Source organism: Chenopodium album, chromosome 24 (assembly GCF_948465745.1).
Source record: "Chenopodium album chromosome 24, dcCheAlbu1.1, whole genome shotgun sequence".
Lineage (NCBI taxonomy): Eukaryota > Viridiplantae > Streptophyta > Magnoliopsida > Caryophyllales > Amaranthaceae > Chenopodium > Chenopodium album.
In genome coordinates, this window is record NC_137857.1 from 918,303 (window position 1) to 932,935 (window position 14,633).

A 14,633-nucleotide genomic window follows, 5' to 3' on the forward strand; every position below is an offset into this window, starting at 1 on the left:
CTAAATCATAAATTAAAGAGGCTTGCTTACTTTTAGCTTCCTAAATCCTAATCATAAAGCAAAAGTGATTAATAAAAGATCTACCTACACTAGTTTTGCCCAAAATATCAAGAAAATATCTACTAGTTACCATCACGTAAATATAATTAAGGTGTTAATAGCTCTTTAAAAGCTCATGAAACAGGACAATGATATTACAGTCAATATAACAGTGACATATTTACAAGTTTAAAGTAAAATTGTAATGGATTTTCTTCCAACATTGGCTCCATTTTTAGATGAAAATTCTACGTCCAATATTAATTTGGACGACTATTATTGCCTTTATTGGTTAATTGGATCTTACATGCACATATATATGAGTAGACTACGTATGTACCAAGACTACCAAGTCTCAATGTAAAATTGTAATCCACTAAACAGCATAAATTAAGGGATAAAATGACATGTGTGATTAAGGAGTGTTAGCCTGGTTGGTGGGAAGAGTGAGGGCATTTTGGTAAACAAAAAGAGCCCCCATCCTCAACTTAAAAATATACTTTTGTGTAGGTTGTTTGGATGTCGTGTTGATGTTATAGTGGTCTAATTCAATACCAATTGGCTGTTGGTGTAGTGGTGGTTGGGACTACACTTGGTAGGGAGGACCTGTGTTCGATCTCCCGCAATAACAATTGGAAGGGGACTGGAACCTAACCACCCCGAACACGGGAGGGGACTGGAATCTAACCACCCCGAATACAAATTAGCCCAAAGGGTGAACCGGGTAGAACACCAAAAAAAAAAAAAATAATGGTCTAACTCAATAAGAATATCTGAATAGAAAATAAAATTTAGTAAAACTTGATTTTGATAAATAAATAGATTATTTATGTTTCATTCAATAAAAATTAAAGCTCTACCTTAACCTCTACAAACGAAGAAATTCCAAGTTTCTTAATTTGGGAAACAAATTATTCATCTCAAGTTAAAAAATTGTAAATAAGCGAAATTTTTTTTGCTCACCAGCAAAAACGATTTTGCCTATAATTTTACAAAGGGCATGTTCACATTTATTAAACTGTACTGAACTGATTGGAGTTGAACTGAAATTGGAGCTAAACTAAACTGAACTGAATAGAGCTGAAAGAATATTTTATGAGAGAAGGAAAGAGTTGAGCTGAACTAAACTGAACAGATTGGAACTGAGCTAAACTAAACTAAACTGATTGGAGCTGAACTAAATAGAGCTGAAATGACAATATTTTATGAGATAAGGAAATTAAGAGTTGAACCGAACTGAACTGATTGGATCTGAACTGAACTAAACAGACCCTAATTCATTGTGGGAAACTAGGACAACCTCCAACAAACGCCCCCATATACTTAATACAAAAAAATTAATTTTCAATTTATAGAAACACATTATAAGTAATGTATGTGACAGTTGTAGCCGAACAACGTATTTTATGTATGGCTACTGGCTAGGCACATTATGTGACCAATTTTAAAACAACGAAGTAAACCGTATAATACTGATCGAGTAACCTATAACACTGGTAGAGTGAGTATAAGAGAGAAAAAAATTAAGATAAGAAGTGAAATGAACTTAATTGAACTTATTGGAACAGAACAACTGAACTGAAAATAAGCCGAATAGAACCGGCCTAAGAGAGGGAGTATAAGAAATTGTGATTTTGGAAAGGGTGTAAGATTGTAGTGTATATATAGGGAACAGAACAAAATTCCACCAACTCAAAATTTTCATTTTCAACAAAAAATCTCTCCACACACTCCAAGATCATACTCCCTCAACACTCTGCACTCTACTGTCTTCTTCCTCATTCTCTCTAATGGAGCTTGCTTACCGCACTCCATTTTCTCTCTCTTCTCCTCCCAAATTCTTCAATCCCCAGAAACTTCGTTCCTTAAATCTCACTCGCATTTCCCCTCAATTTACCTCAATTTCAACTGGGTTTCTTCCAAATTCAAGAACTGATCGATTAGTGGTGAATGCAAGTGAAACTAGCGCAGAAATTGAGAATGTAGTTGCCGAAAACACCCATGAAACGACTCGTTTTGAAATCTCTGAAGGACTTCCGATGCCATTTGGGGCAAATGTTCGTGATGGGGGTGTTAATTTTGCTATATTTTCTGGGAATTCTGTTTCTGCTACTCTTTGTTTGATCACTCTCTCTGACTTGCAACAGGTATAATTTTCTGGGTTGTTCAAATTTTTTTCTGGGTTTTCTTTATTTTTCTTGAATTTTTTTTTTTTTTTTTGGTGTTTCTTTTTATGGTTTTTGGTTGTTTAATTTAGCGCCATTTTTATAGATTTTATTTAATTGAATTGCCGCAAATGGATGTTTCTATGTTCTTTCTTGGCTGAAATTTGTTTGAATTAGAAGATAAATTAGTGTATGAAGTCAGAAAATGGACAGAAATTAGATGTTATTTGAGGTAGTGTGAAAAATTGGCATGGAATCTTGTATTTGGGTGTTGGTAAATCTTTCAGGTTCTTGGTTGGTTTTTCTAACATTTCCAGTGTTTCAAAATCAATCCACATTGTTGAGATTATGGTTCATTTGAATGGGAAAATTTGAGTTTCAATGACAATCTTTGAGGGAATGAGTAAAGTGGCACTAGCATGTTGAAGAATAGAAGTAGATGGGTAATTTTCCCCTTTATAGCTTAGTCATATCTTTAACCTGTTCGCAGTCTGTCAACCGTGGAAAGCAGTATTGACGTCCCTAATCTTATATTGCCTTAAGTAGTAAAAGAAAGAATTGAGGCATTCAATCAATTCTTTGGCTTATGTAGCCTCATTGAGTTTTCTTTTCAATAAATTGATTAATCAACTAATCATCTCTTCACGATCCTGCAAACTGTACCCTAAGCAGTTTGATCAAGCTAGAGAGAAATATTTGGCACATTTTATTGATTATAAAAGCTTTGAGCTATGTAAACCAGAATAGTTGTCCAGTCTTTGCATCTTCGAGACTACCTTGTTTATAGTCTGGTGGACTATTATTCTATTTCATCTGTTCCTGTACTTGGAATATTCTATCATATACCGCAGAAAAGTGAAATGTTAAGGAATTGAGATGTAGCAGTATCAGAATATCATAAAGACTAATGATGTGATGCAAAACATGTGAACCAGTGAAACCTGTGACTTGTCTCAGCTTAGTCTTGTCTTTTGTTAGTCTATATTTGCATATTTGTGCTCTTTGGAAAGTGCAATGTTGGATGCTGATTGAATTCTCTATTTGTCATTGGTTTGAAACTATTTTTTTTAGCACATTCTGTATCTGATCATTGCTGTTTATTTGTGATGCAGAATAAAATAACTGAGCAAATCTCACTTGATCCACTAGTTAACAGGACTGGAGGTGTATGGCATGTGTTTTTGAAGGGAAACTTTGATGATATGCTATATGGTTACAAATTCGACGGCCCATTCTTACCAGAAGAAGGACACTACTATGATTCTTCTCGCATAATATTGGACCCTTATGCAAAAGTTAGTGACTATAGAGTACATCATTATGGCAGTCTTTTGATGCATGAAATTGTATTTTGTCAGGATGGCCTACTATTTCCTCTCATCAGGATTCAGGACAAGCGTTGTGGAATATTTATCTGATGATAATATATTAATATTTTCCTTCAGCTTTCTTACACTATCAACTAACTTTCTCCATGTTTTCGTGTAGGCTGTTATCAGCAGGGGGGTCTATGGTGAGCTTGCACCTGACCGCAATTGTTGGCCTCAAATGGCTGGCATGATTCCATCTCAGAATGATGAGGTAGCAGCTTTTCTGACATATATGTAATTGATGTTTGATTTGTATTGGCATCGTTTCTCATTTCGAATTTTGCACTAAAATGTAGTAGATTAATGCAAGCTTTATATCTTGCAGCCATTTTGATGTTATTTTTATTGGACATAAAAGTCCTTTCACATCCTTGGTTTACCCTTGAGCATGCAGAAAACTACTGAATTCACCTTTTTTTTTTCTTTGGATGTTCATAAATTTTGACTTGTGCTTTTGATAATTTCAGTTTGATTGGGAAGGAGATCTACCTCTTAAGCACCCACAGAGAGAGCTTGTAATATATGAAATGCATGTCCGTGGTTTTACAATGCACGAATCAAGCAGGACCAATTCCCCGGGCACTTATCTTGGCATGATAGAAAAACTTGACCACTTAAAGGTATCTCCTTCGAATATTAGTTAGTTATCAAAGCTTGATTCTATATTGTCTTTTCAAGATTTGTGCATCGTGTGGATCAGCTTCAGAGTTCAATGCAGCTTCTTAATGGTCTTTTCCTTTGCCTCTTTCCACTCTTTGCATCTTTGATATTGTAATTGAGTTTAAGGATCTCATATTGTACCTTTGTACTAGATGTTTCATTGAAAGCCACTGTTTAGCATGACATCTTGATTATGAGGTCAATATGAAATAAAGGACTATTGTTCCTACTTAATCTTTCTGAAACTTCTGTAATATCTTCAATGTTGTAGAAAGTGCTATAAATTGAGAAATGGGCCAATAGTTGGAGCACCAGCTTTTTTGTGAGGTTGCAGGCTTGCTAAGTTGTATCATGCTGCTGTTTTGTGCAGGATCTTGGGATTAATTGCTTAGAGTTAATGCCATGTCATGAGTTCAATGAGCTAGAGTATTACAGCTACAATCCTGCTATGGATGATTACAAGTATAAATCCTCTTCGCTCTCTCAGATAATATTTTCTGTAACAAAATGAGCAATGATGGTTTCATGGATGATATGATAATATTGAATTGCCTATATTCACTGCAATTTGAAGTTGTGGCTACCTGATTTTCACAAAAATCCTCAAGTCTTCTTATTCTTGTTTAAGTGTAACTGACTGATTCATGCATGCTCAGTTTTTAAATTTAAATACTGAGGTTTTGATACTTGTGTAATATATACATCTAGAACTGGGAATATTTATTTTAGTTCAGTTATGCTTGCTTGTCCCTGCTGATTTTATTTCCACTTTTTGCTAGTTATTTCCTTGAAGTCTAATTGTCCTATATAACTTATGTATTCCCCTTCATGGAAGTTCTTCATTTATTTGTATAAAATTTAAATTACCTTGCTGTCCGTGCAGTTCTTTTTTAAGGGTAAATTAGATTACATGGTTAGGACTTAGGACTGATGCTATTTTGGATTGACAAAATTCAATGATATATATACAGGATGAACTTTTGGGGTTATTCTACTATCAATTTTTTTTCACCCATGATAAGATATGCATCTTCTGGAATACGCAATTGTGGCCGTGATGCCATAAATGAGTTCAAACTTCTTGTTAGAGAAGCACATAAAAGGGACATTGAGGTGCAATCTCTAGCTGAGAAAATTGTTTGTTTTTGTTAGATTTTTGGCCCGGGTACTTATTTCTTTCTACTTTGACAGGTTATCATGGATGTAGTCTTTAATCACACAGCCGAAGGAAATCAGAAAGGTCCAATTTTGTCTTTCAGAGGCATTGACAACTGTGTTTTTTATATGCTTGCACCCAAGGTATGTCTCTGGGTCAGTTACTTAATTTTGGTGCAAAACTAGATGTTAACTTAATTGTACGATGAAGGGAGTATTTTCGTTGGGAAATCAAGGCAGTATTTTTTAGTGTGTCCATAGAAAGGAATAAGTATATTTACGTGCCTTTGCATGCAAGTGTGAATTTTATAATTATCTTCTGTACTTGTAAAGACGTGCTGTTTTACTGTTATATCCAACAATGGCGATACTTGTATTATCCATGCACACTCTGAAGTGCAACATCTGATGAAAGTGAGGCTATGTAATACTCTTCTCATATTTGAGCATAATATTTGTTGATCATACTTTACCGGTTGATGTTTAAATCCTGATTGCATAAAGCATAATGTGGACTGATCTTGTGTGCAATTTTTGTCATGTAATAATTTATGATACAATGTAGAAAAGTAGAAAAAAATTGGTTTGTGAGGAAGTGCTAGTCATATTTTCCTTCCGAACTTGTTTCCTGCATGAAGTTACCTTAAAACATATTTGACATTCTACAGCAGGTGAGGATGCTCAATAGTTGGATCAGTTTCTTAAATGCAATATCCATGCTGGTGAATAGTCCTTTATATCAATAGAGCTTTTTCTGTCAGATGCTCCTAGCTTTTTCACTTGATTTCATTATATCTTCCCATATATTTACTGTATATCACACTACATGCACCATTTATTACACTTGCCAATAAAACAACTTTGACCTGTAAAAGCAGTGGAAAGTATTTTTGGGGTCTTGGTCTCATCTAAAAATTTCTGCTGTATGTAGCTGTCATGCACTAAAAATTCAGTGTATACATTGCAGGGTGACTTTTACAACTATTCAGGTTGTGGAAATACTTTCAATTGCAATCATCCTGTTGTACGTCACTTCATTGTGGACTGCTTAAGGTTATATTTCAATAACTTGCTCTTACTAGTCTTTATTGGATGCAAATTCTTTGCTAGGAAGGACATGAAAGAGAGAAAACTTTATATATTGATGATAATTTAAGGGTTCTTTGTGTAATAGGTGAAATTATCCTTACAATATTCTTTTGTTATTGCTCCTTTGATGATTGTTATTTAATCAGATGTAGATGACTTATGGGGGAAGCAAAGTTTTGCTCTCCTTTAGTTTAACCTAAAGCAACTGATACCTTTGTCTACCTTAGGCATCTACCGCTTTCATGTTTCCCTTTTCAACCTCCTATTTGTAACTATAATATGCTCTTTTGATGCTACAGATACTGGGTCACAGAAATGCATGTGGATGGCTTTCGCTTTGATTTGGCTTCTATATTGACTAGGGGTAGCAGGTTGCTTTTTTCTTACATTGACTGCAATTCATGTAATCCTAAAAGTTTCATCTGAATTCCTTTCTCACTTCTGGTTGTCTTTTCTGTTCAAGTCTCTGGGATTCTGCTAATGTTTATGGGAATACAGCAGAAGGTGATTTGCTTACAACTGGCACACCATTGAGCAGTCCCCCACTGCTTGATATGATCAGTAATGATCCTGTGCTATGCAGAGTTAAGGTGAATACTGTCCTTATCTTTTTTTTTTTTTTTTTTCTCCCCCCCCCCCCCCATTTTTATTTTCTTCTGTCCATTGTCACACTATAATAAACATTGGTTCTATATACATGGGAGTAGTGTTTGCTAATGCTAGTGATTTTGTAACTGCTAGGGGTGTTTAAATGAGGAGTTTTCTCTCTTTTATATATTTATTTTCTGTTTAGTGGGACATACATGGATTAGTTAATTCTAAAGGAAAAAGACGTGTCTTGACTCTCGAGCCCTGTCTACAGTGTGTCATTTTTTGTTTACATCATCTTTTGTGGGTGTTAATAAAAGTATCAAGGAATTGTGCAAGATTAGCTGCATTATTATTGCAGATGAGCCAGTAATGCTCTGTTCTTCACTTACTGTACTCTGGTTACATCTTTTTGTTATCCAAGGTAGGAGGCCAAATAGTAATCTTTATCTAGTAATTTTCCCTTTGATTGTGCTGCTCTAATGCCTGTAGCGCCTCCCTTGCTTGCAATTTTCCCAGGAGGTGTGCAAAATTGGGGTCTTCAGGTTTGCACTATTGCACAAACTGGTCATGAGATTGATGAACTTTTTAGCTCATTTATGCTTTTTATTTCTTGCCATCTTGGTTTCCTTAACCTTCATTACATAGCCTTTTTTTTTTTTTTTTTTTTTTTTTTTTTGTTTTTCCCGGTAGCAGAATCCATGTACTCCCTCCGTTCTTGAAAGTTTGACTTGCTTATTGTAGATTCATGTTTCTAGGAATGCATGGAAAAAGTGGGTGGGTGTAAGAAAAAAGTGAATAAAGAAAGAGAGATGGGTAAAAAGGTGGGTGGGTGACCTGGGCGTAAGATAAAGCGGGTTAAAGTAGAAGAGTGTGTAAAAAGGTGTATGTATAGTGGGGGTAGGAGGGGTAAGATAGAAGGGGGTTATTCAAAAACAGAAATGAAGTAAAAGTGAGTCCAACTTTTTGAAACGGATTAAAATGGAAGTGAATTGAACTTCGGGAATGGAGTGAGTATTTAACAACCTTCACGAATATGTACAATTATTTTTTTGTCTGAATATACTTATCTAGATTAGATTTTGTTATTTTATTTTATTATTTATATCCAAATTGTCCTGAAATTGATTACCTTTTTGACGGTGTCTGGTTTCAGCTCATTGCGGAAGCATGGGACTGTGGAGGGCTTTACCAAGTTGGTGGTTTTCCTCACTGGGGCATTTGGTCAGAATGGAATGGAAAGGTTAGTTTTTGTCATAGTTCTACTAGATTTTATCTGTAAATGATGATTGGGTACTAGTATTATTTATTCTTCTTTCCACTCTTGTTTAAGCTTGTGAACTGCTTTGACTCCTATAATTTTCAGAGTTTCACTACTAGTAAACTTTTAATATCACAACTTCAGTAGATCCCTGTAATCCAGAATGGGGGGCAACTGGTCCAAAACTCCAAAGATAATGGTGATACAGGGTTGGGGGTGTAGTCAAATTCTAATGAAATGAACTTGCATTTGATTCAGTATCGTGACATGGTGCGGCTCTTTATCAAAGGGACAGATGGATTTTCTGGTGCTTTTGCTGAATGCCTTTGTGGTAGCCCGAATCTATATAAGGTATTCCTTGTCCTTAAAATACTAGGTGAACATCAAATGCTATATCTGATTTATCTTATCACATCCCTTTCTTCTGCCTATTGTAATATTTTTCATGTCAACTCCCTTTATCAATAATAATAATAGTATTTTACTTTTCTGTGATTTTGTTTTGGTACGTTTTGAAATCTAAACTCTAGTTTGCTTAATACTTCATAGGTAACTTGCTAAGTTTGTTTGTTTTTTTTTTTTTTTTTTTTTTTTTTTTTTTTTTTTTTTTTTTTTTTAAAATATATATATATATATATCTATGTGATATTCTACTTTAGAAGACGATTGTCTTTTTAATTGCCTTTTGCTTGCTTTTCAGGAGGGAGGAAGGAGACCATGGCATAGTATCAACTTTGTCTGTGCACATGATGGTTTTACCTTGGCTGACTTAGTGACATACAATGATAAACATAATTTGGCAAATGGGGAAAACAATATGGATGGGGAGAATCACAATAACAGCTGGAATTGTGGGCAGGTATGCTATTATGTGATTGTTAACATACTATACATTTTCGTGAGCTATGAACCCATTCATTATACATTTTCGTGAGCAAGGGATGCTTACTCTGTGGCCACTGGGTCAGTTTGATCACACTTTTTTTTTTTGACCAGTTTGATCACACTTGATAGTTGATATAGGATCCATATTTAGTTTTTCTAGTTTTTCCATTGCCTAGCAGAAATATATTGGGGAAAGTTGCATTGATTGACAATTTGACAGAAAAGGAAAGTCTTCAAGGGGCTGGTAGAGGTTCATATGAATCAATAGGGCATTAATACTAGTTGTTGGTCAGTCAGTATTTGGAGGCATGCATTAACCACCATGCTGTTTTTCAGGAGGGTGAAATTGCCAATATTACTGTGAAGAAATTGAGGAAGCGACAGATGCGGAATTTTTTCCTTTGCCTCATGGTTTCCCAGGTATGTTTGAATAATTGACTATTTTAATCTCTCTGACTTCAATTATCATAGCTATTTTATTTCATAGTTGACCTTGCTAGCTATGCATAGGTAGTGGTGGGATTTTTAGGGCTTGCTTTTCATTGTAAAACCACAGAGTAAAGAATGGACGAGTGGTATAAACTGTGATATTATATTCAGATTTGAGTTAGTAGATCCTGTTTCTTCAGCATGAGTGAATTTTGTTCTCTTAACTCTGATACAATTAAGAATTTATGATTGCTGCTCTGTTTAATTAAATTTATAAGTGGAGGTTCATGTAATGTGTAGGTGGTAATGATGAATTGATGACTAAAAACACTTAACCACTGATATTGTTTTTGATGCTTTTGTTAAGAGGAACTGTATAGTTGACTGAGCTACTTGGGGCATTACCATACGTATTCGTATGTTGTGCGATATACATCCAATTATTGGAGCTTCTCAGTATTGATGCCTCTAGATTTATTCCACCTGCTTTTTCAATTTTCCTTTGTTTTGGCAGGGTGTTCCTATGATGTACATGGGTGATGAATATGGCCACACAAAAGGAGGAAATAACAACTCATACTGCCATGATAACTATGTAATAGCTGCTGCCTTTTGAATCTAACATGAAGTACACTTGTGAACTCTTTGACTAATATTTTCTAAGATGCAGATCAACTATTTTCGTTGGGATAAGAAGGAGGCGGCTACTAATGATTTCTTCAGATTCTGCCGTCTGATGACCAAATTTCGAAGGTGAGTTGGTATCACAACTTATTGTGAATGCTATTTTTTCCCTCCAGCCACTAATAGATTTTTCTTTGCATGCTTACTCTATTATAAGTGAATGCGAGTCACTTGGTTTAAATGAATTTCCAACATCTGAAAGACTGCAATGGCATGGCCACATCCCTCAGCGTCCAGATTGGTCCGAGACAAGCCGTTTTGTGGCATTCACTTTGGTGAGTTTATTTTCTCAGTACCTTTTCCTTTCAATATTTGTAAAAAAAGGTTATGTTTTTGTACTCCATCAAAATTCAAATAATCATTTCGATAGATAAATCACAGATCAACTGAATGCTTGGCTAAAGAACAACTTAAAAGTGCAGTTTTATGGTTCTCAAAGCTGAATATGTGATACATTCTAATAGGCATGAGCTTGTTTCCTGTTGCCATATTAATAGAAATCCACACAAATATTCTATTTGATTTGATGCATGCTCAAATGAACCCTTAAAGGGCCTTAGCACACTGTCATTACTGAAGCAATCAGCATATCCTTCAGAATAACATCGCCTCTTGGCAGACAGCAACATGTTTATGCTGTTTCACTCCTAATAACCCAACTAAGGAACCATTTGTTATTTGATATGTTACCCTCCATATGCCAGTTATAGACTTATTGTCATTTTTCTTGATGCATATTCCTCTCTTAAGTAATTTATTATTGGTGGGTGCAGAAAGACTTGATAAAGGGAGAAATATATGTTGCTTTCAACACCAGTCATAAACCAGTCATCGTGACTTTGCCTGATCGCCCTGGTTACCGATGGGAGCCACTGGTAGACACCAGCAAGCCAACACCATTTGACTTTCTGTCTGATAATGTGTCGGAAAGAGATATAGCAGTTCAGCAGTTTCAGCATTTCCTAGAAGGCAATTTGTACCCAATGCTGAGTTATTCTTCCATCATTCTTTTGCTGAAGCCTAATGCTGATACAAGTTCATAGGTCACACACCCTATTACCAATTTACCATACATAATATGTACATTTTATAGCATGTATAAATAGGTTAGAGCAGTAAATAATGCGATGGATACGAGAGGAGATGATTGATGGATATTTGTTAATGTAGATTTGCTGTGGTTCTAGGCATTAGAAATTATATCTCATGTACAGATATTCAGACCTTATCTCTTTTAATAATAGATCAATAAAAGCTTGATTATGATTTTTCCGAGTTACTTTGAATTATCCTCGTCTGTTTGCAGTTCTCTCCTTTGTATCTTAGATCATCATTTGGCAAATTGGCACAGAGCAATTTAGGCAGGCCTTTTTCAGGTGAAAAGTACTTGTTGTACTCTGTATTACTGAATGTTGGATTTTGGTGACATGTTTTTAATGAGATGAGATAATGACACTATCTTGTGAAAGAGACACTATGTTGTCCTTCAAAAAAATAAAAAAAAAGACATCATGTTGTCCATGTCCACTTGACTGAGCAGTTTGCAAAAGATGTAACTACAGATACACAGGTTTGTAACCAAGATCAACAGATTCCCTGACTGCATCTAAGACCATCTGAGTTTTTCTGCTAACCTCAGGCCATGTTTTATCAGAGCACTTCTCACAACTCTTTACAAGGCGAGCAAATTCTTGGACCATGAGAGCTTCTTGAGGAAGCTGAGACTCCACGACGACTTCCTCTGGTTCGACATTCCATCCAATCTGAAGATTCACACACTTTGCACCGGATGTGAGAAGAAAAGAGGCTGCTTTTTCTTGATAAGGGATCGCTAGATCATTTACGTGAACAGAGTCTATCGAACCACACACAGTCAAGTCCATGGACACATGAGAAAGAAAGGAGCAATAAAATGTTGCAATTGTTTTGGGTTCTTCCTCCCAGTGAAAGGAGGCAGTACAAGCCAATATGATGCCCTTTGAATTAAGGGTGACTTCAGGTAAAGCTGTTACAAAGTTTGGTAGTTTATAATTAACTGCCCATAATATCTGTCCAATGCAATACCAGCCTAAGTCACCAAGTGCTCCAAGTGCATCACATTCTGGATCTACCCTTATGTTGCTGTCCAGAAAATCTGAGCCTGCTCGGAAAGACGATGTACAACTAATCTGAAAGATTCAAGGGAGCAGAATTAAGACAATTTTGTCACAAACAATCAAGTACGAAAATTTGACAATTTAGGATCGTCACTAGACATGACATACAACAAAAATGGTGGAGCTAAACCAAAATCAATGAAGGAAAGCTCATCTGCTTATTTACTAAAATGTCATTTGATAAACAAAATTTATTTATCTCTATGATAATAAACTGGGTCTTGCTCATATATTACCTTACGAATCTGTCCGAAATTAGCCGAATTAGAGATAATTTGCTTCATTTTAGCTGTCCTAGGGTGATGATACCACATACTTCCATCCATAAACTGCACCCCATTAACTTGACAAGCTTCTAATATTTGGTCAAGCTGAGCTAAGTTTAAGGCAGTAGGCTTTTCAAGTAACAAATGCTTCTTCTTAGAAGCAGCCAAAACAGCCCATTCAACGTGCAAACTTGTGGGCAAAGGCATATAAATTGCATCCACTTCTGGATCGTTTAGCAACTCAATGTAGCTACCATATGTCTTGATCAACTTCCCTTGCTCGTCTAATAACTCGTTTTGTGTTGCAAATGCCTCGGCTTTTTCGAGTGAGCGGCTAGCAATGCCATGGAGGGTGGAGTTTGGGGCTAGCTTGATGGCTCTACTTATTTTTCTAGCTATCCTTGCACATCCCATTATGCCAAAACGTACTAGTGTTGTTTGATGTTCTTCCATTTTTCAATTGGTTTGGTATGTTTTGGAGTTGTTTGTGTGTGATTTTTTCCTTTTAATGATGTGAAATGGTGATAGTGTATGGTTATGGATAAGAAAACGTTGTTTAGTTAGTATCCAAACAATTTTGATGGTGCGAGGAGGTCCTAGTTGATGTCTTAGGAAGAGGGGTGTAACGTCCACTTATATAGTTATATAGAGTGTCGTGCAGTGGTATGAGGGATAATGATAGATCTATTTCAATAAGAGATCAATAAAAACTATGTTACTCGGATTCGGGTACTCATATGCGATACGGGTACATGTCCAAGTGTTCGACTCAGCTATTTTGTCAAAAGTTTCATTCTACGCTTTTAAACTAAAACAAAGTGTTAAGGTGTCATACCCATGTTTGAGTGTCGAGGGTCCGACATGGGTATTTAGGTAAAATGAAAAGTCCAAGTAACATACAATAAAAGCTTAATTACATTTTTCCGGATTTACTTTGAATTATCATCTTCTGTTTGCAGTTCTCTTTTTTGTATCTTAGATCATCAATTGGCACAAAGCAATTTAAACAGGCCAAATATGAAGGCTATAATACACGAAATCGGAGCGATTTAGGAGGTGTCGAGACCCGGTGTCGGAATTTCAAGGAACATTACGGGTTGCATCTCGGAGTCATATAATATTGTTTCTACCCATATATGACCATTATTCGGCTATGTACATGCCCCGTGAAAAAAGCTTATAGCCAATACAAGAGATGTGTACGAAAACGAGTAAATTGACCGTTTTAAGGCAAATTGGATGGTTCCACCCACCCAATTGGACACCCGGAGGGTATTAGGGACCATGGTAAACATCTCGGCAATTTTTATTTTCGGATGAAAAAGGTAAAAAAAAAATTCCAAAATTGAAGGCTATTATCCACACTTTTTTTAGGAATTTTGGAGGTTACGGGGCCCGGTGGCAAAAAGTGTTGAGACCCTAGAGGATACATCTTAGGGTCATATAATGCCGTTTGGAACCATATATGACCATTATATTTTGTCATAAATGTCCGTGATAGGCTTGATTTTAAGAAATTGGTGCAAGTTGCGAACTGATAAATTGAACGCGTTAAGGCAAATTGGATGGTTCCACCCACCCAATTGAACTCCCAAAGGATATTAGAGACCATGGTAAACATCTCGGCAATTTTTATTTTCGGGCGAAAAAGGTCAAAAAATTCCAAAATTGAAGGCTATTATCCACGCTTTTTGAGGAATTTTGTAGATTATGGAACCGACGGCGAAAAGTGTTGAGATCCTAGTGGATACATCTTAGGGTCATATCATGTCGTTTGGAACCATATATGACCATATATGTTGTCATAAATGTCCGTGATAAGCTTGATTTCACGAAATCGATGCAAGTTGCGAAATGGTAAATTGACCGTTTTAAGGAAAATTGGA

General features: G+C 35.9%; 2 protein-coding genes across 2 annotated transcripts; one reads left to right on the plus strand and one right to left on the minus strand.

The window, feature by feature from the left end:
* Window positions 1–1,757: 1,757 nt before the first annotated feature.
* Window positions 1,758–11,595, plus strand: LOC145612781 (isoamylase 1, chloroplastic-like). The gene is made up of 18 exons (XM_081668069.1): window positions 1,758–2,186; window positions 3,317–3,499; window positions 3,693–3,785; window positions 4,042–4,194; window positions 4,605–4,696; window positions 5,206–5,347; window positions 5,426–5,533; window positions 6,357–6,442; window positions 6,778–6,849; window positions 6,942–7,068; window positions 8,223–8,309; window positions 8,586–8,678; window positions 9,028–9,186; window positions 9,549–9,632; window positions 10,156–10,236; window positions 10,312–10,394; window positions 10,483–10,600; window positions 11,099–11,595. Exons 1-18 carry the CDS (start codon window positions 1,830–1,832, stop codon window positions 11,366–11,368), a joined length of 2,388 nt encoding a protein of 795 aa, XP_081524195.1. The 5' UTR covers window positions 1,758–1,829; the 3' UTR covers window positions 11,369–11,595.
* Window positions 11,596–11,726: 131 nt separating this feature from the next.
* Window positions 11,727–13,233, minus strand: LOC145612387 (putative oxidoreductase At4g09670). Its single transcript, XM_081667764.1, has 2 exons — window positions 12,718–13,233; window positions 11,727–12,493 (listed from the first exon to the last, which is right to left on the minus strand). Exons 1-2 carry the CDS (start codon window positions 13,198–13,200, stop codon window positions 11,882–11,884), a joined length of 1,095 nt encoding a protein of 364 aa, XP_081523890.1. The 5' UTR covers window positions 13,201–13,233; the 3' UTR covers window positions 11,727–11,881.
* Between the last annotated feature and the right edge of the window lie 1,400 nt (window positions 13,234–14,633).